This window comes from Apteryx rowi, unplaced genomic scaffold, assembly GCF_003343035.1.
Source record: "Apteryx rowi isolate R43461 unplaced genomic scaffold, aptRow1 scaffold_494, whole genome shotgun sequence".
Classification (NCBI taxonomy): Eukaryota; Metazoa; Chordata; class Aves; order Apterygiformes; family Apterygidae; genus Apteryx; species Apteryx rowi.
In genome coordinates, this window is record NW_020450754.1 from 435767 (window position 1) to 463047 (window position 27281).

General features: G+C 47.0%; 1 protein-coding gene across 4 annotated transcripts in view; it reads right to left on the reverse strand.

The window, feature by feature from the left end:
• Nucleotides 1-11264: 11264 nt before the first annotated feature.
• The window catches only part of PIGQ (phosphatidylinositol glycan anchor biosynthesis class Q), a 40310-nt gene continuing 24293 nt past the window's right edge, over nt 11265-27281 (reverse strand). Inside the window, exons 8-11 of one of the 4 annotated variants that reach the window (XM_026079202.1) lie at nt 26643-26723; nt 25531-25645; nt 21623-21684; nt 11265-17229 (exon numbers count right to left, since the gene is read on the reverse strand). In XM_026079202.1, the coding sequence (XP_025934987.1) occupies nt 17077-17229; nt 21623-21684; nt 25531-25645; nt 26643-26723 (411 nt within the window). In that variant the 3' untranslated portion in view covers nt 11265-17076. Of the gene's footprint in view, nt 17230-18785; nt 21539-21622; nt 21685-25530; nt 25646-26642; nt 26724-27281 lie in introns of those variants that run through there. The other 3 variants (XM_026079203.1, XM_026079205.1, XM_026079204.1) reach the window with 3 other exon arrangements.

Here is a 27281-nt window from a genome sequence, read left to right on the forward strand (position 1 = left end):
CCGAGGCGAGCGCCCCGCTAGGCTCCCGCCGCCATAGGCTCGCCGCCGCGTCCGTCACCGCCGGCGCCGCCCCGCCCCGCCCACTCCCGCGTTTCTCCTCGCCCCTCCCGCCCTCTTCTGGCCCATCAGAAGCCGCGGCCGGAAGAGGGGGGCGGGACTGGGAGGCTACGCCCACCGGTCGTCTGCGCGAGGCCCTGAAAGGCGAAGACTACAGGTTCCGGCGTGCCTTGCGAGGCGCGGCCGCGGCCGCTCGGGAGGTGCCGGAGCAGGGCATGCCGGGATTGGGAGTCGGGAGGAGGGTCCGCTTGCGGGGCGCGTGTGGGGCGGGGGAAGCAGGGAGCGCAGGCCGGGTGTGGGGCAGGGGGAGGCCTTCAGGGAGGCCGGCGGGCAGGGGACGGGAGCAGGGAGAAGCAGGCCGGGTGTGGGGCAGGGGGAGGCCTTCAGGGAGGCGGGCGGGCAGGGGACAGGAGCAGGGAGAAGCAGGCCGGGTGTGGGGCAGGGGGTGTGGGGCAGGAGCAGGGGGAGGCTGGCAGGAAGGCGGGCCGGCATGGGGGCAGACAAGGTGTGGGGCAGGGGGAGGCCAACGGAGGGCAGGCTGGACGTGGGGTAGGCTGGGGGGCAGGCCGGAGGGGGAGCAGCCGGCGGGGACCCCCAGCCTCCTGGTGCTGCTCCAGCGTGGATCAGGCCCTCCAGCTCGCACGAGGGTGCCTGAAGTGCATCAGCATACCAGGCTGCAGCTTCTGCGTGGTATTTTGAAATGCCTTTGCAGAGAGGGTCGTACACAAGTCTGCCCCAGAGCAGAGTGTAGGAGAGAAGAAAGACCGCAGTAATTTAACAGTCAGGCTCCCCAGACCAAAGGGGAAAAGAGAAAAGCAAATTAATTTTTTATCTTGGGCTCTGATTCACCTAGGCTCTTAAGGATGTGTTTAAAGTCAGGCATATCATTAAGGGCTTTACTGGATTAGGCTCTCAGTGTGAAGATGAGAGGAGGAACTAGCGCAGAGCAAGTGTGATCCATCCCAGCCATATGTCACTGAGAAAGGGGAGCCATGTCCAGGTGGGAAGGACCATGTGGGGCCTGATCCAGGGCTGTCAGAGCCAGAGGGACTCTTGCCAGTGGCTGCTGCAAGCTCTGGACTCGATGCAGCTTTTAACATGCTGTACTCGTTCCAGCCCATGCCATGGGACAGATAGTGATGCTGCAGGCCTGACTCGGCCCTGCGCAGTCCTGTTGCCCTCTGGACGAGTGCTTTGCTGTGTAATGGGGTGCAAGCTGGCAGTGTTCCCATATTGACAAGCCAGGAAAAACGCCAAGCTGGTGAGTCTTCCCCTGAGCTAGCATGTGGCCCAGTAACAACGTCACCGACTCTGGCAAACAAGGGTGATGCTGGGCTAGGGCAGGGCCATTACACCCAGCTTCAGGCAGGGTCTTAGGGGAGAACAAAGATGCAAGTAATGAGCCAGCAGTGGGGAAGGCTTGGGGAGAACTGATCATGGACAGCAAATGCCCAGAAAGTGATGAGGCTGAAGAAATGACAGCCTGTTTACACAAGGCAATGACTTAACAGCTGGGGCAGTGGAAAACAAGGGCGAAAGTGTACCTGTTCTTGGTGTCGCAGAGAGGTGGGACATTCAAGTAAAGGATACTGTAAACCAGAAAACAGACCATCTGCTTTAGTAAGATCTAACCACTAGGTCAGCCAGCTGTCACGTGAAACCTTTAGCCTTCAGTTGCAGCTCTGTAGGCCGGCTTGCAAAGGTGTGCTAAGTCAGGGAAGCTGTGCTTTGCTTTCAGAAAGGCGATTCCTGACAGACGGCCTGCCCGCCCTGTGAGCTGAGCAGCCTGAGAGGCTTGGGATTAAAAATCCGTTGTGACGGAGGATAGCCTGAAAAAGAAATCAAATTGTACAGACTGACTGAGTACTATGTTGATCTCCCAAGGCAGTACTACCAGTGATCCGGAGGGAAAGGAAGGATTCCTGTGTTTGAGAATGATCTCGGTTCCAAGAGGAATTACACTAAGGCCCTAAACCGGGGGGGTGGGGGGAGGGTCTCATTGTGGTTACTTCTGTGCTCCAGCCTGCAGCTCATCTATAGGGCTGTTGGGCAGTCACCAGGCAAACCCCACCATTAACTGGACTGTAGGTATCTGAGGGAGTGAATTCACCCTCCTGCCACCAGCAGGGATGGGAACATCCTACAGCCCTGTTTCAAAGCCACATTCTTTTCCTGTCTTTTTTCTTTCCTGGCTCATCTCATCTGCATTTCAATACCAGATAGGTCCTCTGGGCTGTGGCTATCTCAGAGCAGCACTGGTGTCTGCACTCAAACACCTTGACCATGGGGCACCCCAACTGTGGGGCACGCCAGCATCTGCTCAGCTTGGCTTGCTTTGCAAAGGAGACTTGCAGGAGTGGGTACCCAGCTTGTTCCTCCCCTTCTGGGGGGCTGAGGACCCCTTGGCTATCATACTGTAAGCACTCTGGGCTGTGAGGACCCTCTGACCCCCAAGAAGTGGGGCACGGATGGGATGTCACAGCGTTATTGCCTGCCCAGGCTGTGAGGGGCCACTGTGGTGGGGAGGGGGGCTGGAGGCCCCAGAAGATCCTGGTGTCTGGCTGTCCCTTGCAAGCCTCACTGAGGTAGCCCTGTGTCAAACAATGGATCTTGGCTAATCTTTTTAGAGCCAGCCAGCCCGCTAATTAGCTTCCCAGCCTGGCTGCCTTGCTGCATGTAACAATTAATGCCATTTAAAATGACACCCCACCCCCACCCCCAATTTCCCTACTCCTAGAGGAGTGAGTGGGCCTTGAACCCGCAAGCACTGGGGAAGCTCATCTGTATTCCAAGCAGGCTGCTGGCTCCCTCCACTCCTGCCCCACAACCCACACATTCATCTCCTCCTTTGCGGAGTTTCCAGTGGTTCTGAGTGCTGGAGATCTCCAGAAAACATGGCTGCATTAAACCACCTCCTCTTTTAGGGAGTTTCCAGTGATTCTGAGTGCTGGAGATCTCCAGAAAACACTGCTGCATTAAACCAAATTAGCATTTGGGGTCAACCCTATAGATTTCCAGGAGCAGAGGGCGCACTGAGATGCAGAGTTGTTGCAGTAAGGCCAGGACTGCATTCGGCTGGGAACGTTTCCTGACTATGGGCTGCAGGTTCCTGGCGCTGCTGCAGGGTCACAGGGTCTGAGAGGTTTCTTCCTGACATACGTACGCACACACCTGTGCATATAGGCAGGGTCTGGCTGCCCACAGCTCAGAGCGGGGCTCAACAGCACCCAGTCAACACAGCCTCTCCGACTCCCCCTTTCCCCCAAATCTCTTTTACCTCCATGGGTCATTTCTAACCGAATGTGAAAGCAAAGATGCTGTAAGAGGGGACATTCCTACCTTTTTCAAGAAAATCCGTAATTGGAAGGAGGGGATAGAGCACATCTGTACCTCTGCTAAGGGTAGGGCATGAACTGAACTTCTATTAGTCTTCAGAGCATCAGCTCTCATTCCCACATCCCGCTAACCCTGTTAGTGCCACTGCTTATTTTCTGAAGCATGCTCACATTGATCTCCGAAATCCCCCTGGATGGATGGGGGGATGAATAGATGAGGAGGAACGTGGGATGGATGGAGGACTGGCAGTGGAGGGTTGGATGACTGGGGAGGAAGATAGGATTGATGGGGGGCTGGGGATGGAGGGCTGGATGGCCAGGGAGGAGTGGCAGTTTGGCTGCTGCTTCTCTGTGGGAGGATCTGGCAACAGGGAGAAGGAGACTGTAGCAGCCTTGGGGCAAGGCCCAGAACCACCTGGTGACCCTGTTAGCACAAGCCCACTGGCCCAGGGATGCTTGCAGTGAGCGGGCTGGGCAGATGCTGCTGGGCCCCTGGAACTGCCTACATTGCTGTTGGCCACTGGCACTATCCGAGAGGGATGGAGAGAGGAGGAAAAACCACCCCAACCTGAACACCACAACAATCCAGTTGCCGCAAGCCAGCTCCACCAGAGCCAGCCAGGCTGGTGCAGCAGAGCCTGTGCCTGACTCCTCATGGCCGCTTGTCTCCATTGCATGCCCTCTGCCTGAGGCTGCAACACCTCCCCGCCTAGCTGTCCTGTGGGAGTATCTTCAGAAACACGGAGACAGGGAGGGATTATATTATATCAGATGCCAGCAGGAGGGACTGTAAAGGTGGCCTGCAGCTCAGCACACCGCTGAAGCGGGGCGTAGCTTTTTCCCCAGCACATGACAGACAGCGTGGTCCTTTACTATGAACTAGATGACCCTCCAGTGTCAGGCTCTTTCACTCGACCTCCTTGCCAAATTGCTTGGGAAATGGCTGCCCAGGGGCAGAGGAAGTCCTACCAGGAGGGTTAAAGGTGGTCCTGTCCCGACACTGGGCAGCAGGTCCCTGCAAGCTGTCCTGACGCTGGTGCTGATGGGAGGCAGCTGCTGTGTCTGGGTGCTTGGAGAGACTGAGAGCACTCACAAAGCTGCTGGCAGCACCTTAATTTTGGGCCTGTGTGCTGTCTCCCTCCTTGCTGACCTACACCATTCTCCAAGCAGGCAAGGAGAGCAGGGGAAGTACCACAGTCATGGATAAACATTGCCAAAGGCACTCCAGGGGAAGATCCTCCTTGCTGCTGGAAGCAGCTTTGGGCCAGCGTTACTGCAGGTCCTGGAACAGGAAAGCCCTTAGGACTGACCTGGGATTACTACACCCTTAAAGATGGGCTCACGTGTGTTTTCCTGACTTGGGCCCATGAGGCGCTCCTTCCAGAGGGGCTGGAGCGCAGCCCCTGGCTCCCCAGCCATCCTTTGGCACAGGCCTGGGAGGTCGTGGAGTGCCCCAGCCCCATGAGTGGCACTGTGGATGCCCTTGCACCTAGCAGAGCTGGGCTGAACCACTGGCCTCACCCATGGGCATCACCAGGGCCGCTGAGGTGGAAGCATGGTGAGAGCCTGGCCCAGGGGATTTGGGACTACGATTAGCTTGGCTCTGAACCTTTTCTGGGCTGGGGGTGGGGGGGGCATGTCGTTCCCACTGGGCTTGTGCAGGGGAGTTGCGGGAAGCCAGCAAGTGGTTTAGCTCCATCCTTATGAAAAGAGTACGTCCACCCCCGCCCATGCGTGGCCAGCTTGGGGCAAAAGCGGTGCTGGGCTACTGGGGTAACAAGGACAAGTATGCAGAGCCTCAGAGACACCCACTACCCAGCCCTGTGGTGCTCCAGTGATCTTGGCCTTTGCTGTGTCCTTTTAGCTTTTAGGGCCCCATGGGGTGTAAGGCAGGCGCTGTAGCGCAGCAGGGCGGCCTCCAGCCTCAGCAGCTGAAGTTGGAGGGGAGCTGCAGACATGCAGTTCAGAACCAGTAGAGCAGCATTTTCTACCAGTGGAGCACAAGAGGACATGTTTAAGCCTGTGAAAAGCTCTGGCTTGTTCTTGATGGCTACAGGTATGTTCGCATTAACCTGTGTCAAAGCCAGAAGTGGTTGGGATGGAAAAGGCCTCACTCTGCGGGCAAGAGGCTTCGGGAACTTGTGTGGGCCAGATCCGGCACATGAATCACCCTTCCCTCGAGTGATGAGATGGAGCGAAGGGCCTTTCCTTGCCTCTGTCTTCCTCCATCTGACGCCCCTAGGCCTCGCAGGGGGCACGCTTCAGCCCCAGCTAATCACCGTCATTTCTCCCCACTGAGGCTGCAGGGAGGGGGGCTGAGGGGAGGGGAGGTGCATGGCCTGGGCTGGGAGGGAGGCCTGCAGGACCCACGTAGCGAGCTGCCAGCTCCCTTCAGCCCTGCTTCCCTCCAGGGTCAGGCAGAGAACCTGTTCGTGCTGACTGAGGGCTCCCCCACTGCTAGCGCTTTGGTGCCGTCTCTGGGCTGGTACCCTGCTTGCTGGAGGAGGTGGGGAGCTGGCTGGGAAGGGCGAAGGCTTCAGAACAGGCTGGGTTTTTGCCCAGGGGCCAGACCACTTCTAGGAAGCTTTCTTGCCCCCATCAGCCCATACACACTGGCTGCTCGGCTTGAAAACCCAGAAGGCGCCAGCGGGGCTGGAAGGTTGAGCAAGCTCAGTGGGAAGCAGAGGTGAGTATCTGGGTTGTGCGATGCGTCTTACAAGGGGCATGAGTCAGTGATGCAGTGTGGGCAATAAACTCACTGCCTGGCATGCATTCCCAAGCATTAACCTGGCCTGCCTAAAACTCAGGAACTGCAAATGCTGCTGCATCTCAGGCCAGGGCCACACAGGTGCTTCCCCTGACCCCCAGCCCCAGGCACAGAGGTGCTACCTTGCGCCGCTTCCCTCCATCCAGCATCAGGGGCCAGCTTTGAATTCCTTCCCAGCTGCCTCGCACTGGGAGGACACCAGCATCCATCATATCCTTCCATGCCCTGCTACAAAGATGCTCTCGTGTAGCCCCAGTGCCCAGAACCTTCCCCTGCTCCTCCTGCGTTTGACTTTCTGAAATCCTGCCTCCTCAGGCAGTGAGAGGACCTAGCAGCCTCTTCCCCAGCCTTTCTGTCTCTCTGCTTTCTACGAGGCTCAAAACCTAATCCTGTGAGATCCTAAGATCCCTTTGTGTAACTGGTGCTGAAGATGGGCTGTGGCTTTTCAGTGCAGGATCAAGGCTTTAAAACATGAGCAGCGACAGAAGGCAATGATTCCTGGCAGGTCAGATGGTGCCCTGAGAACTTTCCTGCTGTTGTAGTTCTTGCCTTGCCCAGTGGCATGGAAAAACGCAACTGTTGGCTCAGTGGGGCTGAATGCAGCCCTCCCTTGGGCTGGTGAGTCAGCTTCTCTGATCTGCTTTCTACCAGCCTCCGTTCCTCCTTTTCTTGTTCTGCTCCCTTGCCCATGCTCCTGAAGTTGCAGCAGCAGCAAGACATTTTACTTGCATGAAATATTAATTGCTGCCCAAACCTGTCTTTAGTGCATGACTGATTCACTTTCCTCCCCTGGGGAGTGCTCTGCATTGAGGAACAGAACAGGAACAAAAAAGGCAAAAAAGGACTCTCCACCTTGCTGATGCTGACTGTCACAGCCCCTCTGTGAGCCTGCAGGCGAGCACAGGCAGTCTGGCAGGGTGAGCCTCTGACCAGCTGCCCCGTGCACAGGACCCCTTTGCCCTGGGCTGCCCAGGGCAGTCAGGACCCTGAGAGCCCGGGGCAAGGAGCCAGCAGGAACAGCTCAGCTGCCCCATCCTTTCCCCATGAGCACCACAGTTGAGACAGGTCTCATAGAGCCTGGGAGCCACTGTGGGTTGGCAGCAGCTCTGGGAAGCTGCGTCTTTTCCACCAACATGTGCAAATCTGGAGAGGCTAATCTTATCACCCCAACCTCGCTGCTTAGCCACAGCATGGAGTCCCACAGGTTGTCCCTCCCCATCTGCTGCTGTCTATGCCTGCTTATCAGCAAGCGGCTGTGCAGAGGAACCCATCCCTTGCAGGCTATGCCTGTTTCCTGACACTGCTGATATGCATCAGCAAGGCATAAGCTGAAGGGAATGAATTAACTGAGCACTTTGAAGAGATGCAGCATTGGAATGCGATTGCCTAGATTTTGTGGGGGAGCTGAGGCATTGCAGAGACCCTTCCAACCTCCCCCTAGCACTGGGGTTCATCCTGGCCCTGAGAGACACACTCTGTGACTCAGGCCACAAGATGGGTTTTGCTTCAGCAGACAGACTGTCTGAGATGAAGAGGCTTGTACTCAAAATTCTGCAGGGATCGGAGAGCTGCAGACAGGGGCATGTGCCAGCCTGTGTCATGGACTCCTTTGCCAGGAACTGTCCTCCAGCCATGAGGAATGGGGACAACAAAAAGGACTCTAAAATGGGCTGAAGGAGGGTGCACCAGAACTACACAAATTGCAGCTAATAAAACCCAACAAGCCCAGCCCCACTGATCTGGCTTTACAAGAGGCTTTTTCGCCCTAAGAGGTTGAAGCACTGGGGACTGGCCAGTGATGATTGCATCTGTCATCAGCTGCCTGAGACAGGAAATCTGGGCACCAGATTGCCTTAGCCAAGACAAGGACTCCCTTCCCACCTTGTGCCAGCCTGCTAGAATGAGTGGCACAAATGGCTTTTGAGCTCAGTCAGGCACATGGATAGCTCTCACCATCCCGAGACCCTGGCAAGTCCAAATGTCCAGGTTGAGTGCTGTTACCTTGGGGTCAGTTTAGATATCACTGACCAGATTCTGAGACTCTGGGCTCCTCATCTAGCACCCAAACTGCACAGCGCCTCTGGCCTGCCAGCAATGTGACAGGCCCCTCCACTGCCTTGTAGCTCTCAGGACAAGGGACCCTCCTTTGATCTGACAAGAAACATTCCGAGTCTGTTCCCCTTCGGTACTGTGATTTATGTAGACGTGAGATGTTTCAAACCTACCCAGCCTGTGGTAGACAAATGATACAGCCCTTCCCGCCATGGTGTTAGGAGGCAGAAGATAAACAGGGATCAACATATGCATAGAGTGCTCCAGACTTACTGCCACTGTTCAAAAGACTTTGCAGCCTGGCATGAGGCATCTCTGCAAAAGAGGTGTAACGAGGCAGGAGGCCAGGTTTCCTGGGAGATCAATAATGCACTCCTTCATGCTAGAACGGCTCCCTTCAGAGCACAGAGCAGCTAGCAGGAGATGGTAGAAATCTGGAGTGGGGACAGGAGAGTGGATCTGCTCCTTTGATGCTCCCAGCCTGTCTCCCTCTCCACTCCTGTGACCTGTGGACTTGAGCTCATTTGTTGCCTTGGAGCCACAACATCTAAAAATCTTTGGGTGAACTTGTTCTGACAAAGGTTTTGTTAAAATAACCTTCCTACTATCACTGAAAATGGAACTTGGGGCTGTGAAGAACCACAAAGTGGTGAGCTTTGAGCAATGACCCTAATGTGCTCCATAAAATAGCACAAAACTCTCCTACTGCTGCTGCGCCACAGAGGGTGCTGGGCCCTAGGGATCATCATTAACAGTGCTTCTCAGCTTGGGTTATCTGTATGGCAGTGGCCAAATATAGCCACCACCTTCCCCTGCCCCCTACCTCCAAAACACCCCAGGTCATCCAGCATTTACAAAAGAAAAATCAAAGAGCAGATGTCCTGCTGACTGTTATCTGGACGTGCTGCTACTGTGTTTTCCACCCCCAGCTGTTGCCAATAACCTTCTCTAGGGAGCAGTGTTATTGTAGACTAAAGACTGCAGCTAAAACTCTTGTGGAAGGATAAAGGGGCAAGGATGACAGGAAAAGCAAAAGCAGAGAGAGGGGATGGATCTGTGTGCATGCACAGCAGGCAGGATTCCAGAGGAGAAAAGTCATTCTTATATTTATTCCCCCATCAGCCCACCTGATCCAAAGCTGCAGGATCCTCAGAACGAAGAGGAGGATGGGCAGGAATCACCTCAATTCTGTCTGTCTTTTCCTTGTCTTTTTTAATCCTGTCACTCCTCCAAGACCAACCCCAGAGCCATGATTCATGGATATTCAAGTGATCTCTCATTTCCTTGGTGGGTTAGTGGAAAACAAAACAGATCCCAAACTGATGATAACCAGCACGAAAAAGAAGTAGCACAGAGAAGCAGCCCAGGGCAGTGGGGTTATATAAGAAGCTCACAACAGCATGTTGCACAAGGCCCCAGCCTCAAAGTTATTAAATGTACGGGGGAGATCCCAGCAGAGACTTTCTCTGCAGTGTGGGCACGTTGTCACATTGATGCATTCAGATGGTTACACTTGACACTAAGCAGGCCTGAAACAACGCAAGTTTACAGCTGGGTTCCCGCAGCACAGCACATGGCAGCCACAGCAATGGCCACATGTGAGCCCAAGCACTTGTGGCACTGACCTAGCAGAGAAGCACTGCAGCTGATTCTTCTGATCATCAAGGAGCAGAGCCCTCCAGATGACCAGTCCTCTGAAAACAAAGCCACGGGTTACTGAAGGGCTGCCAATAACTGCACTGTAACATGCACCATCTCCACTTGCCCTCAAAGGCCTGAGGAATGGCAGTGCCCCTGTGCCTGCTCTGATTATGGCACTCTGAAAGAGAAGGTGGATGGACTGGACACTGCTAGCCAGGCAAGATGCAGCTATGTGCAAACTGCTCGGCTGAGTTGGAAAGAAAAGAAAAAAAAGATGAATATAAGGGCGTTGACTGCTCTGATGTGAAAAGGAGCCACAAAGCAGAGGCAATCAGATCCTCTCACACATCATTCCCAAGCGTGGCTTACATTCCTGCTCAGATTGCACCGCTTAGGTGTTGCAGAGGCCTTGTGCCCCTGAGTCCTACCTCTCATGTTGAGTAGCACCATATTCCACAAACAGGCTCATGGAAAGCAAAGGAGCCCCTCACTCAAGCATGGGAGAATATAGGGCTGGAAGGACATCACCTCAACCATCTCCCTGAGGCAGGATCAGCTGGATCAGTGCTCCTCATTGCAAGAGTATCATGATTTGGCCTTTGCAGAATACTTTCAACAGGATGAATGGTGAAATACTTTGCGAGTGGGGACAGCAGAGATCAAGGAAAAGTTTGGCTGGGCCTCAGGACTGGGAACAGCAATCACTCCGACAACCAAGCAGCGCCTCCATCAGATTCACCACAGTCTCCCATGCTGGTGGCAGATGCTATTGCAGACTGCCACACAGGTGGTCATCAGGCAAGTTAAACAAGAAGGAAGACCTTAATTTTTATCCAAACATCTTTATTCTAGTGTAATCAAAATCCATTTAAATTCTGATTAAAATGTTTAATTAACCAAAAAATCCACACCTGTCAAAGACTGCCACCCCTAAACTGTCAAATACAAGCATATGTGACTGGTACATACAGAACCTGTCTGGTCCCAACCGTGCATGGACCCATTAGTACAAGCCCTGCTAGCACCTCCATTGCTCTGCCATGCATTTCTGTGTGGATAAACTGTACTGTGATGAGAGTGAGGCAAATCTGTTTACTAAGCCAGGGTTTGTTCACTGGACTGTTAAGCCAGACTGCTGCATTTTAAATCAGGGCTGTGGTGGGAAGGAAGTTACAGCTTCAAATGGCATAACAGTGGCATTTTAAAACAAACRCTGTCTTTCTGCTATTGCACTTTCTACTAAAGCACTCTGTTCCTGCTTAGCACTTGGTAGTTCATGTGGAATCAATGAGAAAATGTACCAGTGCTTTTTAACTAGCCCTGCACACCAAACTTCCTCCTCATCTTTTATGTTCACAAACATACCCACACATGCACACACACTTCTAATTAAACTGCAAAAATTCCAGCACTCTTTTTTAGTATTTTATTTAAAAACAGAAGAGATTATAAGTAGGAGGTTTGATTGGAACAGCTGTTGCAAAGTTCTCATGCATTTTCCCAATGCCAGATGCTTCTTAAATAACACTATGGTTGCACGATGTACCTACAACCTCTCTCTACCCATACTGAATGCAAACTGGGCAGTGGCTCTGCTGCTTCCCAGGAGAAACCCAGGACAGGACTTCCACTTGCTTCCCAAGCCACATCACAGTCCTGTTTAGAAATGAAGGGTTTACATTCTGTTGCTTTCAGCATTTATAATTACATGTATCCTCCTGATATGCAGCTGGCTGAGACAAAAAATGGGGAGTCTGGGCATTCTTGGTTTGATGCCCAGACTCAAACGTGGATAAACATTGGAGATCAAGCTATCATCTGAATCCGAGCTGAGATTCAAGGGGCCAGAGTCTTGCAAACAACTGTTCAGACCTCCCAATGCAAAATGACTGGCCAGATGGAAAGGTGATGGGCACGCTAATCTCATCTGGGAGGGCAGATCAGCTGCTCATGTACAGTTTGGATTGTTCTCAATGTTTATCCTGCACAGTGGAATACACCCTAAAAGCTAGCTACTGAACTAGCTGGTAAGCCCTGTGGCCTTGTGTCATGTGGGTGGATCAGCTGAGATCCAGACACATCCTATCTGTATTCACAGTGCACTGCCACAGATTATGCATGCAGAGCTTCAGAGCACCACACAAAGGCAGCTCCCAGATCCAAGCATACTTGCATGCAGCCAGCTTGGGGGTTTCTGGCCCACATCCCTCAGTGTTTCCACTTCTAGGTTTAATGCAAGCATAGTGAGCTTGGCTGGAGTGCAAACACTCTCTTGGCTACCAGATCCACAAAAGTTGGCAAAGAGCCATTCAGGCAACTGCCTCTAATGAGCAGACAACTTTCCAGAACTGCTGAGGGCTTCGATACCACCCAAAAGAAAAGGAGGTCCCTAAATACCACTGCTCAGGAACAAAGGGAACATGGGACCAGCAAATCCTTCAGATTCACTGAAGAGATGTGAATTATGATGTCTCTTAGCTCAACATAACATGATGGTGTAATCAGCATGTTGAACCACAGAGTAAATCAGTAAGGGCTTGAGTATTTCAAAAGACAATCAAGCATGAAGGTGGTGTTGCATCAGTATGATCAGGTAGCACATGGCATATGGAAAGCAACTCATTATCTGTGTGATGACAAAGCAGGAGATTTTCCTACCTGCTTTAAAATAATGCTATTAGAAGAAAACTGCCTGCACTTGTGATTCCTCTGTGAAAGAGCTACTTGGACAGACAGATGGATTGCCTTGTCCCTTAGATCCCATGGTCTGGCTTACATTGGAGACATCAGTCCTGGTGTGGCTACAACTGAAGTAGCTACTACCATACTAAGCAAGGTCTCTAGGTGGTAGCTTTTCAACAGAGCCATAAGACCTATGTTTATGTTCTCTCTGTGGTGGGTGCCTATTTCAAGGATGGAATTGTATAGCTCCACTGAGGTTGCTACAGCTTTATAGATGTCTCTAATAGAGCTCACCAGCTTTAGCAGGATGAGGGCACGAGGCAGTTCTCTGCATCTTCCTCATCTACAATTGGAGCTGGCAGGCACTACAGTATCTGACAGAGCCTCAGGGAACAACCTGTTAGGTGCTTTCAGCATGACTGTCCTGCTAGGACGGATCAGGAAAGTAGACAGAAGAACTAATTCCCTGCCCCCTGCCCCAGCCTCCAGTCCTCTCCCTGAGAGGATGGTGACTTGTGTAATACTTCTAAAGGTTTTGGGAATTGTCTTTGGCGCATTGCATACTCCTCCTTTCAAAATCACTATAGTGAGATGGCCATGTGGGAGTCATCATGCACTCCACTCCTGTTGGCTTCAAGCAGAGCTGCACACATGCAGCAACTAAGTATCTGCACTGAGGTGTTCCCTGTTAATTACCATCTGTACCACCACTGCTGAGAGCACTGGAGTGTGTGCAGCAGAGTGTAAGTCAACATATTGATTACACATATGTGCAATGCTCTTGCACATATGTGTAATCCATACGTGCATTGCCCGACAATATATTCACATGTGCCCCTAGAACAAGGTACAGTCTAGCTGCAGGATCAGGGAAAACCACCAAAACCATAAACAGAGCCTTTAGAGCAGTGTAATTACTGAGATTTCCTTTCAACATCTTCACATGCTAGTCTAGTTAGGAAAGGAAAGTATTTCTCAAAGGCAAAATTTCTATCTAGAATGGACTTTTACATGCTGTGAATTACTTTTTTCCTTCACAAAAATCATGCCTATGTAAAGAGACATATCAAATTTTGTCCCAGCACTGACAACCATAAGGCAGAAGAAGCAATAATAAGGAAGTGCAGTATTAAAAAAAAAGTCTGCAAGATTACAGTCTTTGAAGGATGATCAACAAAGACTGTGTGTTGCCTGCTATAATGGGGTGTGTGGTAGGAGTCAGAGAAGGCCTGGAAGTTTCAACAGCTTCTCATCTAAGGACTAGAGAGCTAGCTAATATGGATCTGAGGATAAATTAGTGCAATAACCACACTGTCAATCTCTTCCCAGAGGAAATGCCAGTGCTAGGCCACAGTCTGCATTGCTGTGGAAGATGGTGCTGATCCTACCTTCTAATTAGAGAGATGACATAAAGTCAAATGTTCCTGAGCAGGATGGCTGCCAAATTGTAAAGTCTCTGTGCAGAATCAGAAAAGGGTGAGGGAAGACTATTTTACATTAGTGACTGAAAAAGAAGGGGAAAGACACAGCAAATATACAGTAGAAGAAATTCACAGGCTCAGATACCATCATGGGCAACAAGTACTCAGAGTATGAATAACAATGAGAAGACAGCTCAGGCACCAGTTCTGCGTGACACAGGAGCAGGAGAATCTCACCCACAAGAAGCTTTTATTTCCTAGCTGGGTTACTTAAAGTACTCTGTCTCATAAGATTCAGGATCTAGGGTTGATGGAGGAGCTTTTTATCAGTTTGATATTTTACCGAGTCAGTACCAGTCTTTAGTAAACTGATTTGACACTGGAATGTCTAATATGTTTGGCAGATTCCAGTTTTAATGGCTGTGTGCTGTCTCTGGGGCTTTCAGGTCACTTGATCCTAAAGGTCAGCCATGATTATGACCATCATGAGCCGTTTTGTTTCATAAATTTTTAAAAGCCAGTAGGAACATTATTTTCATAAGACTCTCCTCACCCCTCCAAAAAAGTTTCACTCATCAGTTAGTAAACCAAACTATGCAGAGGCATGGGAGGAAACAGGGGGAATATCATTTGGCTGCTACAGTGGAAACATGAGAGGGAACTAAACTGTAAATCTACTCTGATGAGTGGCCAGGTAAGGATGGCTCTCCATGAGGCTGACTTAAGCTGAAGAGGAAACATCATTTAGACCATTCACCCCTTAAATGGATCGCAACCTGGACTTATTCAAACCTAGACTGGGGAGAAATACTTGCACACTGATATTCCAAAACAAGAAGATGCTGTATTTGTACATAAATTTTAAGCAGTGATTGTTAAAGAACATGGATCTCTCCAGTGTCTGCAGCTAGTGACAGGACAATGCTCCACTCAAAACCTGCAGTGGCGGTGGGGCTTTTACCATATTAGTTTCTTTCAATGATACCCTCTTTTTCTCCGGATCAAAGAAATAGGAAAATTTCTTTTGGTAGCAGTGCCTGTGTAATATTACCTCTCCTCATATCATCCTTAAGAAAACTGCAAAAACTTGGCAGTTCCTGCATTTGCCTGCTAAGAAATGTCTGGACCAAAAACCTGCCTACAGAGCTTCATTTTGCTCTGATCAAGTTACAGCTGAAAAGGTAGCAGCTGCACTGTGAGAGCCTGTTAGTAGCTACAGACAAACACAATATATATGACCAGGGGTGTATTAAGGCAGCCTACATTCCTGGGACCATAATCCCTTCCATCCTGTGTTAAGCTCAAGTACATGGATGAGACATGGAACTGGGTAGAAGACTCCTCCTCCAGTTATCCTGCCAGTGGAGGTGCTGACTGAAGGCTACTAAAACCCCAAAAGTCCAGGGCACCATCTTACTGATGGTCTTCTGCTCCAGCAGGTTAGCTGTGGCTCCTTGCCTTGCCTTGACCTAGTCACATTGGAATACACAGGCAGCCCTCCAGAGAAGGGCCGAGCAATGCAGACATAACACACGTACCCTGCTTCTCCTCCATGCTCGGTTTCCTTGGAGAGAGACAGAGCACTCTGGGGCAGAGGAAGAGGTGGCAGGATTCAGCATGCCTTTTCACCTGCCAATTAAAGCAGTCACTTCGGGGGTGCAAAGTGGCAACATGGTGCAGTGATACTACATCACTGTTTAAGCCAGGGCAAGAGGAGCAAGCAGACCTGGAGAAAGTATACTTCCAGGTTATGACTGTATGTAAATGTCTACATATCAACAACATACACAGTGGAACATTACACAAGTGCATAGGAGCACACTCCCCAAGACAGAGAATAGAAGACACACCTGAAAGAGGAAGAGACATTAAAATGAATATGCCATTAGAATGGGACACACAAAAGCCGAGCACTGCTGTACTGTGGAGGTAGTATCTGAAGAAAGAAAATTCTCCTAAGAGAAATGTATCTGCAGTTTCAGGGTAAGAAGTGGCTTTAAAGGCTTCATCTGAGATAATTTTAAAACTTTCTTGACTATCAGAAGGTGCAAAAGTGGAAGCACCACACTGAAAGGCTCTTATCTGGGCCCTGAGAAACAGGGGGATGTGCTGACCCTGTAAGGGAGTGCAGCACACACTTCCCTGAGCTGGTCAATCCACACAGAATGCAAGGCTGCTGCAGTCCTCTTGTACACATACCAGCTGGGGCTGGATTCAACAAAGCTGTGTTCGCCTTACATCACAACTAAGTAAAGAAGCCCTGAACCTTGGCAGGGCACAGAGCTCTCAGCTGCCATCCAAACCTGAGCAGTCTAGGGTTTGAGGCTGTGCTCTCTGCGCTTCCAGTTCTGGTGTTAGCTTAGGGCTCAGCTTCCCCAAATCACTATTTGCTTTTGAAAATGTAGATGAGACCCTCTATCTTTCGTTCAGGCTCAGATGCACAGCATTCTGTGTTTCTGGACCTCGAGTCCCTGTTGTTTCTATGCTCAGCACCTTGCTCTGCAAGGGGGTGAATCCAAGCCCAACCAGAGGCAAAAGAATAAATATCCTAGGAACCCAGATAACCCAGCTGTACTGTTTTCAGTGTGTGACTCTGAAAGCTTGTTCTCCTTGCTGGTTTTGATCAGATGGCTTGAATACTGAAGCATAAAAGATCCAAAATACCCAGAGGTGTAACGCACCTCAACATTGTGGCTTTGAACGGCCCCAAGGGCTGTTTTAATATGGTCCTGGGAACTTACATGGAAAGATATAAATTACCAAGATATACAGGAGCTACTTCCTTGATTACACTAAATGCTGGTTCCATGAGGCACTGATGGGCCTAACCTTCTGCTTTAAAAATGATCATTACCCGCTGATGCCACCAGGCAGACAGTTTGTAATCTAGGGTAGAATATCACTGCATGAACAGGAAACAGCCTGGAAACCAAATCATTTCAAACACACTGTAGGGGAGGGAGAAAGTTGAAGAAGAATGTTTAAAAATACTTGCCTTTAAAAATTCAGCCCCTCCCACATGTTACCAAAATCTAATTAAAGGGATCCAGCAGCTGCTGGCTCCAAGCATTACGATTCAAGATTCTGGCCAAGTCTTTCAAACTTGGTTCCTTTGCTTTCTTTAGTCTTGCTTCTCTCCTTTGTGCTTCCAAGGGTAGATCAGCTCTCCAAAGAACAGCTTCTTGCAGAGCGATGTCCAGGAATCCTTGGGGTAGCAGCTGTAGGTTGGCAGCCTGTATGTCTGTACCACACTGCCATATGATAGAGGGTTGATCTATGAGGAGAAGGAAGAGGGATAGCAGCAATGAAAATACGTTGTAGTAAGAAGCACAGACAGATGAGGAGGGCAAGTGCAACTTTTGCATAGCATCAGCCTCTGTTAGAACAACCCTGCAATACTGCTGCTTACAAAGTGTTAAAGTCCCTCTCTAGCTATTTAAAGCTGTTTAGCCTTCTATAACATCCTGAAACATTAACAAATTGCGCTTGGCAAGGAGTGTTATTAGACTCTTTTTCAAGGAGAGAAGCAGAGGCAAGCACCAGCAGGATTTGAGAGTGATACTTGTTATAAAAGGTTGTCGAACTGTCACCTTGTTGCTTTAGTAAGTTGTAGTGGTTAGGGAGATGGGGGCCACCTACTGCAAACAGCTGCATATTCCTCTGGGAATGCACTATGATTCTTATGAACTCCTCTATAATGTGCCAGTTAAGCTGTCTTTTTCACTGGCCTACTCCTTTAAGGTGCTGAGCTCTCAGCCCACAACTATCCTTTAAGCTTAACCTGACATCACTTATTCAATACTTGTGATCAAGTTCTAGCAGATCGGGATGCATACCACAGTTTACCATGCAGAGCTGTTCATTACCATTTTAAATTAAGTCTCCTTGGCTGGGTTCATATTTTTCAATTTGATTTCAATCACCATCCCATGAATGATCATGTCTGGAGTCTCTGCTTACGCACAGCTCGTGGCCTCTAGTTATGGTCACAAAGTTGTTGTATTGTTCTTTTGGTAGATGGGGAAGTCAGAAGACATGTTAGCTGGACAAGTGGTAACAGAAGCACATTAGAACTTGGCAGTTCTCATTCCAGTGGAGCACTTCAGGGCAGAGAGATGGCTGAAGTCCAGGGGATACAAAATTTGGCCAAATTTGGATGCATGAAAAGGATCTGCAGCAACAGACTGTCCCCAGAAGAGTGAACAGACTACATAGAATTGGTGGGTCTCAGAAAATAACTCGACAGATGTCAAGGTGAGGGGACTTAACAGAGCTAGAGAAAGCTTGGACAGTGGAAAGAAATGGAAGGTCATACTCTTGTAGCAAAAGGCTCCAGCTGTGTTGGAACCAACCAAGCAGCTGCATAGAAGAAAGACTTCATAATTCACAGAAGAAAATCCAAGTACAAAAAGGAAAGAAAGGCAGCAAAAAACATACGGACAGTCATTACTTTGTCAAAAGCTGAATATTTTGTTCCCTGAAGAGTGGCTGGTTTTCTGGGAGTTTGCTTATACTACCAGTTTGCTTCAGCTATCTGGTGTTCATGGAGAAGGGAAGGATGACTGCAGAGTGCCTAAAAATATCAAGCTTTGGGAAAGGGTGATTAAGCAAATAGGGCATTAAAAGTGGTCCTGGAGACCTTTGCCGAATTAGTTTCAAGGCACAGCATTGTTAAACAGAAGGAGAAAATGCTTGTGCCCAGCAGCATCCCTAAGAAGTTAAGGAAAAAGCCAGGGCAGCAGCTCACGCAGGCTGAGGGAAGCCAAAGAACAACCAGATCCAGCATGGCCTGGCTGTGGGACAGTGACTCACTGGCAGATATTAAGTGAGTCCCAGACAGATTCACAAGAAAATAGTTTTGAATGTAATCAAAATGAACATTCGTACCAGAAAACTAAGAGCCGAGCTTGTACCACCATGTCTAATCCAAACTAATGCAGCTCATATTTCAAATGCACTCTACAATTTAAAGGTCAAGAATTAACCACAGCATTTACTGGACATTATTTCTGAATATAACCAATCTCATCCCATTGTGGTCATATACAGTTTGCCAACCACCCCCTGCTTCAAAAACCCCAGCAGTAAAACTTGAGTAACTGTTTCTGCCTATTTCCTCAGCTCTGTGAAGACCAGTATGTCTGTGGTGAAAACAAGTTTATTCAGCAGGGACAGGAACTGCTGCTATACAATGGAGATACGCAGCGTATATTCCTTTGACTATTTGCTATGTGGGTTGGATGATTTGGATGATATTTGGACCCAATATTTCTGGTTGAAATCTATCCCCATGCAGAGTGATGGTGCTGAGGGGTATCATTTGCATACTTAGAAATAACAAGAGGTGATTTTAAATCTAGCACAATATACATTTCTACCTCTTCTATAATAAAAGGAAAGAAACAAGCAAACCCAAACCAACCGTTTTATTGGGGAAGTGGCAATCTGAGTTCCTTTTATGCAATTTCAGTAGTTCAAAGCTATAATATACCCTGATATAATATACACATCCTTTGTTTCATAATGGAGCTGTTCCCTTTTCCCTTCCTCTGTTGCTTAACCCTTTTCAAAGCAGCTGCTGTGAGAGATGACATTTCTAGAAGAAGGTATGCAGATGAATCAAATGCAGCATGTCCTCTTGCTAGGCTACCAGGCAGCTGACCCGCACCGCCAGAAATATTTCTGCTTGTGTACCAAAATAAATGATTTTAAACCCTTATGAAAATACTAACTATGTAAGACTTCCTGGAAAAATTTAAGCAGCATTTGGATGGAAATATCATCCCCCATCCTCCATCTGCCTGTGTCTGGACTTTGGTTTGCAATGACACTATCTAAATAATAAAAATAATCACTTGGCTGACCCTAAATAATAAAAATAATCACTTGGCTGACCAAAAGCTGAATATGGATGCTCAAAATCAGTATAGTTGATTCCTAATCAGTTACCAGTGCTTGAATAGACAGATGTGAATATTTCAGTCACCTATAGCTTAAATTATTTTAGGCATGGTCACACTAATACACAACCTTGCTTCCCTCAGGTATGGCTCCAAAGGGCTAACGTATGGGGAGGGGACAAGAAGCAAAGCCACTGTGAAATTTTTAGAAAAAAACTATCACCATGTACCATAAAAATTCTAGCATGTTACTAAAAAGTAGGCGTTTTAGATTTTCCTATGGAAAGACCTGTCAGAAAGTGGTATACTCAGCAGGAGTTCTGACACAAGCCTGTATTTCATTTCCACCAGGAAAAGAGTGCCTTTACCGACTCTCTGTTCATTATTATTTGAGTAGAAGGCCAAAAGAGACATCTACTAAAGCACTTCCACCTCTTGAGCTGATGACTCATGCTATATTCTAGGTATCATAAAGACCTTTCTGCAGTGGTCCAAGGAATATCGATCATATTAATATGATTCACTGCCTCTGCTCTCCATCTAAATCCTGATCCTTTTCCTTTGGAGAAACTACCCACCTTGTCTCACAAACACACTAATGCCAAATTCTCTGCTCCACTTAACTGCTTCTGTTCCTCACCATTGGTGCCCACAGCTTCCTTTTTATGGAGTCTTCTGGGCACAGGGACTGACAGACTTTGGTTCTTACACCACAACCCTACCTAAGCACAGGAAAAGTAGGAAAACAGCATGCTTAGGGCATGCTACAGTTTTGCTCTACAGGACATCTGCTGATGGGATTTCTTTTGAAATTGCTGCTAGCTGATGTGCCAGTTCCATGCCTATCTAACCTCTGCTGAAATGGGGCTGGACACGGGATGAAAAAAGCAAGAGAATTGGGAAACTGTGGTTAATTCCTTCCCAGACATTCTTCCAGTGTCCAAATATTCTTTATACAACTCTATATACTGACTCACAGACTGTCCTCCTAGGATGCAAAGAGCAAGAAAAGCAACTGTGTGATATGGCAGGACTGCTGCAAAGTCAGGAAATGGAAGTTTTACGATCACTTCTGAAAGGGTGATGAGAACTTCACTGCTACTATCAGATCATTTCTTTTCAGAAAAATTTCCCTTTATTATCTCTGGCAACAGAGCATGGAAATGCAAGGTTACAAAAGCACAGGTAACCTTTTGCTATATACCTTGCCAGAGCAACTTAGGAGAATATATGAGGAGGCCCCTTCCTCTCTTCTCTCATCCACACTCTCATCCTGACTGCATCATGAAACAGCTAAAGCTTTTCAACACATCTGAAAGGGAATATCTTTTATTAGTCCATAACTATCTTTCATTAAGGATGGTTTAGTTGCCTTCTTTTGCTTCTCTCAGTGTTCAGCAATTATTAAGGCACAGCTCCATATAGCCAGGAAGTGAGGTGACAATGACATTAAGTTTTAATTACAGAAGCAACAGAGCTTCATGTTTCTTGTATCTATACACATTTCTTTTCATACTGCATTTTCTCTAAGCTGAGGAGTCAAGCAGAGTATTAAAAGGTACAGAAAGCAGCAGTCGTTGCAATGTGAAGCATATTTCTCTTGTTTCAGCACTGCACTGTTGAAATTTTTTAAGTGGGGCCTTCATAAAACGATACCAAGTCATGGGACCAGTTTCAGAACTCCTATTGAAGAAAAAAGGTTATTAGGGATAATCCAAGGGGAAGCCTATAGCAGAAAATGTAAATGAGGGCACAAAACTGGCTTACCTGCATAAGGAGTCGAAGAGGTTTTCCATGCTTCTGTTCAAGAACTCTGAACTTCACACCAGCTGAAAATAAACAGAACAAGGAACCCAAATTTATGCTGGAGAAAAGCACCTGTTATTTGCTGTTCAGCTCCGTTGGCTGAGAACCACTTTTCTAGAGATGGGGGTTTTAACCTTCTTGGATTTGTGAACCCCTAAAAAGTTTCAACAGGAAGCACAGATTCTCTCTATAATAATTTTAAACTTAATGGCAATAGATGCATTTTTCTCAGCTTCATTAGAAGTAGCCCTCGACTTCCAGGTTGAAAATGCAGTCCTAAAGAATGCACAAAGCCTAGAAATCAAAAAGAAAGAACTGATCATGACAGAGGGACTGCAATAATCTTTGTCTGTTCCCAAACCTCAAACAGAATGGGAACTCCATGTTAATAAGAGACAGAGGACTCTCCTTTAATTTGTGCTTATGCGGATACTGCACATGTGCAAATCTTTCTCCCTTTCAGACTAAAGAGGAAAGTGGCTGGCCCAGAGGCTTTAAAAACATTTCAGAGCAATCACTGCCTATTAATCCTAGCATTTGTATGTTTTTAACACACTACTCACTCTATCAAACCTGTCACTTTTATATTCCCTCTTGGACTTGCTATATTCCCAATACTTTAAAGATATTGGATTCCAAGGCTGACATACTGCACATGAATGTTTAATGTAATGTTTCAAAGAAAGATTACAATTAGGACTAAAGAGCCTTAAAAAAAAAGAAAAAAGATCTCAAATCACTTCACAGAAATAAATCCATCCTCAGCACATTTGTAACAACCAAGCGTGCTCTATTATTCCTTTCTATAGGTGAGAAGATAAGGCAAGAGAAATGATCTGCCACAGATCAAACAATGACTCAGAAGTACAAACAGAAATAAAATATTCATCTGTGTTGGCCCCACTGATATAGTATCTATGTGTCTTTTACACATTAAAAAAAAAAAAACAAAAAAACCCCATCTTCTCTTTTTCCTTAAGGTTTGAATTAATTCTAATTCTACAGTTTATTCTTTCTTCTGGGAGGGAACTCTCTTGTCAGGCAGAGAGCTCTAATTTAAACTACATCTCCCAGAATCATAAGGCCTTTTCTGTGCAGGACAGGAAGGAATGATCTGCCTTTTGCTGGGTTATATTGAAACATGGGCTTCCCCAATAGCTTCAAAAAGATGTTAAAGTCTTCTGGGTCTTGACAAACAAATGCGCTGGAAGGGAACAATTGCTCAGAGTGACTCTTTGAGTTTTGGCTAAGAGGTAATGTCTGAGTCATTCCAGGAACTTCTCTTCAGGAAGGCGATTTGTCAGAGGTGGACACGAACAAGTGAGCACTGGAGTTTAAGTACATGGTCTAGTACTCTTGAACCCTATTTGCGGAACAGCCTTTTAGACCAGCAGGTGCTGTATTCTGTAGGTCATGGCTGCACACTCCCTTCTACAGCTGCAAGCTAAGTCTCTTAATTAGACTATTTAATTGTTCAGGAGTCTTAAACTTTTAAGAAAAAATATGCACAGAGTGTTTACAAATGAATTTATTTTGGAATGACCTACAGATTACTATAATGTTTAGAACCTTTTGAGCAATTCACTTCACAGAAAAAGCAAGAACGCTCAGTCTATTCCAGATCATTCCAGGAGAGAAGAACCCTAAATTAACTTCTGTAATTACCATCCAACTCTAGAGTCTAGGGTTCTGTATTTTATGTACACAATTATCATCAATGGCACAAAAAAAGTCAGTACATGAACCCATTTGCTTTGTTTCACATGACAGTGCTTTAAAGAAAGCTCACCGCTTATTTGTTTTCCACTAACCACAGAGGCACCAACATGACAGGACCTACAGAACCATGCATTGAGAATGGCAAACCTTGTCCCAAAGTTTGTAAGGTGAATAGGTATTGGGTAAGAAGGAAAGAGAAGTACAGAGAAATGAACTGACTTGTTCAAGATCATACAGCACATCAGTAGCTTAGGTGAAGGCAGAATCCCAGACTCCTGAACCTCACTGCTAGGTCTTAGCACTTTAAATCAAGATCACAGTGTACCCATCCCGACCAAGGTGGCAGCCCTTTAGCTAATGCTGGGCAGACAGAATTCTTGCATAGAGAACATCAGCTTTGATGCATTTTCAAAAGGCTTTTTAAAGTCCAAAGTATTTCACTTCAGATGTGTGGAAAAAAAATATGTATTTCTGGCATTTGGATGGATCATTACACACCTATCCTGGCCCAGGCTTCATCAATAATAATTGTTTTGTCAATTCAGAAGCTGAGCCAAAGAAGCTGGAGGCCAGATGCCAGGACTGAACTGAGCTGAACTTAAACACTGCACTCAAACCTTGCTGACAGGAAAAGCCATCCACCCATGCTGGTAGAACCATCCTGATGATACTTGTAAAACATATGCCAAAAGATGTTTTATCCAAGTTCTGAAGGAGAAAATGGAGGCAAAAACTAAGCAGTAGGGACATTAGGTGAAGTGTACTCTCAAAAGTCCTTTGAATTTTTGATTCAACTGCTCCTTCTGTTACCACTCCAATAAAATGTTTTTATTCTGTGCCAGGAACACAGGCCAGAGAAATTTTCAAAGATGCCTCTTCATTTATCAGGCATAATATTGTGGTGTTCTCTTTTTAAATGTTCAAGGGGAGCAAACAAATAGTCAAAAAAGAAAGCAAGTCAGGTAACAAACTCAACTGAGCAGACAACTCTCTGCTTACACTGAAGCTTTCTATCCTGCAGAGGGTGGCCAGCTGAACAAAACCGAGAAGTAACCCAAGACTGACTGGAATAAATGACTTTATATCTCTCAATGGCAACAAAATTTCCTTCTGTCCTTTGACCTGCTGTTTGCTGTGTCAGTTTTCTTCAGAAGCATTTCCTGTTCTCCAAAGACAGCCCTGACTTGTTAAGAAGTTTCTACAAGGAAGTTCATAGGAACCTGCTGAAGGCACACATGGAAAAGCAACAGACTTGGTAACACTGCTCAGCTCTACCTTCCCAAAATCAAGTTTGGCACTGCTCCAAAAGACAAGGCTGTTATCAGTTGTCTTGGGCTTCCTTTGTATTTGACGACTGGCCTTGGTTTGGCGATGACCAAGCTCTTTCTCACATTTAAAGTTTCCTACTGCATGCTCTTTAAATGGATGGGAGATGATGATTTAGATCTGCTTGATTTTAACTGGGTTAACCATAGCTGTTTTCAGTTCAACCCATTTCAAAATGACCTTCTACTCTGCTCCTAATCAGGTTATTAGAAGTGGAACAAAAATGAGTAGTTTCAAAATGGTGATAGGTTGATCTCAAAAAGTGAATGATTATATGAAACTTACCCAGAGCTCTGAAATTAAACTGAACACCTTAGCTCAGGTCTTTAATTAGTCAAGTCAGCAAAAGACTGAAGGAGTTGCACTGATTTATACCCACTGCAGATACAGCCTTTTGAAAGTACTGATCCGCCAAGTATTTTTGTAAATTTCTTCACAGCCCCAAATCCCAAGTTTAACAGCTTGTTTAACTCTCAGAAGTTTTACCGGACCTAGTACACTAGAACTGGAATAAAAACCTGAACTTATTAAAAAGGTGCTTGTTTGGGTGTCACTTTTAGTTACCACTGGCTTTGTAAAGGTGCTTCTGATTCTGCTTCAGCATCAAATTTCTTCCATTGACATCCTTATCTTGCTCCTCGGGGTGACCAGCTGACAGTATGGACAACTGCAGGACTGGACTTATGCACTTGGGACCTCAGTCCTTGTCTGGCCTCCTGCATCTTTTTATTCACAAGCTACTCCTGCATCAGTTCAAGGAATCAACATGAAACGCATAATGCAAAATCCCTGAATTTCTGCCTGAGCAGTCCTGAAGGACTTACCTGCAAGTCTGTAGGATCTGCAGAGCCGAAGGATGATTGAATAAAGAGGCAGAGAGTCAATCAGGTCGACTAGCAAGTGTATCAAGCCTTGCACAACCACCACCAGCAAACGGAGCTACAGAGAAACAGTTTAATAGGCAAGTCTCAGAGAAATAGGAGGACCAACATTTGCAACTTCACAAGTTGATCTGCAATCTGACATTTTTGTGTGCTAATGTAAAGCCTCCCAAAGTGGGTTTGATGTCTAGAAGTGCTGGGCATCCAGCCACTGCATGAGGTTCCTTGACAATCTTAGCCTAAGGTTATAACAGTAATGAAGTACCTATTGTTTTAGAGGCTATGACCTCTAAAAACACGACAGCTATTCTACTTTCATCGGTCACAGTCTAAAAGGGGGAATTTAGGCTTCCATTTCTAGTAAATTCTATCACTGTACTGGTAAATATAAATTACTCTCTTTCCAACAATGAAGCACCTTATTTCTGGCTGAAGAAAACCCATATAGAGCATTTAAGCAAGAGCAAAGGAGCAAGAAATGGGCTTCCTGCTTCATGTTTTGCATCCCCTGATTAAAGCACCTCCTTTTGTTGGAATGCATTTGTTTTTGCTGTCAAACTCATCTGAAAAGAGATGGTTCAAAAGAGATGTTGAAATTATGTGGAGGCTACTGCCTGTGGAAAATTTTGCTTCAGGCCTCAAATCAGACTGGCCACATTGGAGGTAGAAAAGAAAAAGAAAAAGTCCGACCCTCTTAGCAAAGCCTGGCTGAGAACATTTAACACAGTAGGTTAATTTTCAGAAGGAAAAGTTCTGGATCAAACTACAGGGGCCATTACGTCAGATGTGGGAGGGAAAGATTAAAAATGACTTAAGTGAAAGACAGTGGAACAGCTTGTCTTGCTGACTTTGATTTGCTGGAAATTCCCTTTGGAGAAACACAACCATGTATCCTGAATTCCATTTACTTGATCTATGTAAGCTGTGTGACAGCCCTTCTTGGGACACTCAGACAAATACTATATTTTCTTTGTGGATGACAGTAAATGACTAGGAATCCCTTTTTTAATATCTCAGAAGACCATATGTGACTGGCTTTAAGGGTTAAATCTTACCAGGGTAAACACCAAATAATACAGTGCAGTTGTAGGCAGAAGGAACAGCAGGATTGTAAATAGCAAAGTGCCAATAAATAACTAGGGGAAAAAGAAACACAAACAATCATTAGCAGAGCAATGGCAAAAGAAAACAAAATAGAAATAAAAGAATAGGAAGTGATGAGACATATCTGTCTATCCCCTACCCCCCATGAGTTTTAAAACCATTGGCCAGTTTTTACCTGAAAAAGATGGAAGGGTAGAAAGAAGTAGAAATTTAGTAGGTAATTCTGCAGAAATTTGAGAAGTGCTTTTTTTCCTCCTTGTTTTATCAGAACTGGCAGTTGGGGAAAGGCAAGAGACCCAAATTAGTGTCTCCTTTTAGGGAAAAGCTGACAGAAGTTGGTTAGTAAACATTCCCACTGGCAGCAGCTGGCTGGCCAGTCAGCATGTCTGCAGCTCCAGAGCAGGCACTGAACTTCTGCCTCTTGCTCAGTGGGGGCATCACCGGAAAGAGGGCCAGAGGGAGATAGAAAGAAGCTGGGGTTACTGGGGCAAAGGGGAGCAATATTTAGGGGATAAAGGAGAAAAATCCATAGGAAATCAGGTGTCATTAGCTCCGCTGCCCACAGAACAAATTATTTTTATTTTGGGCCA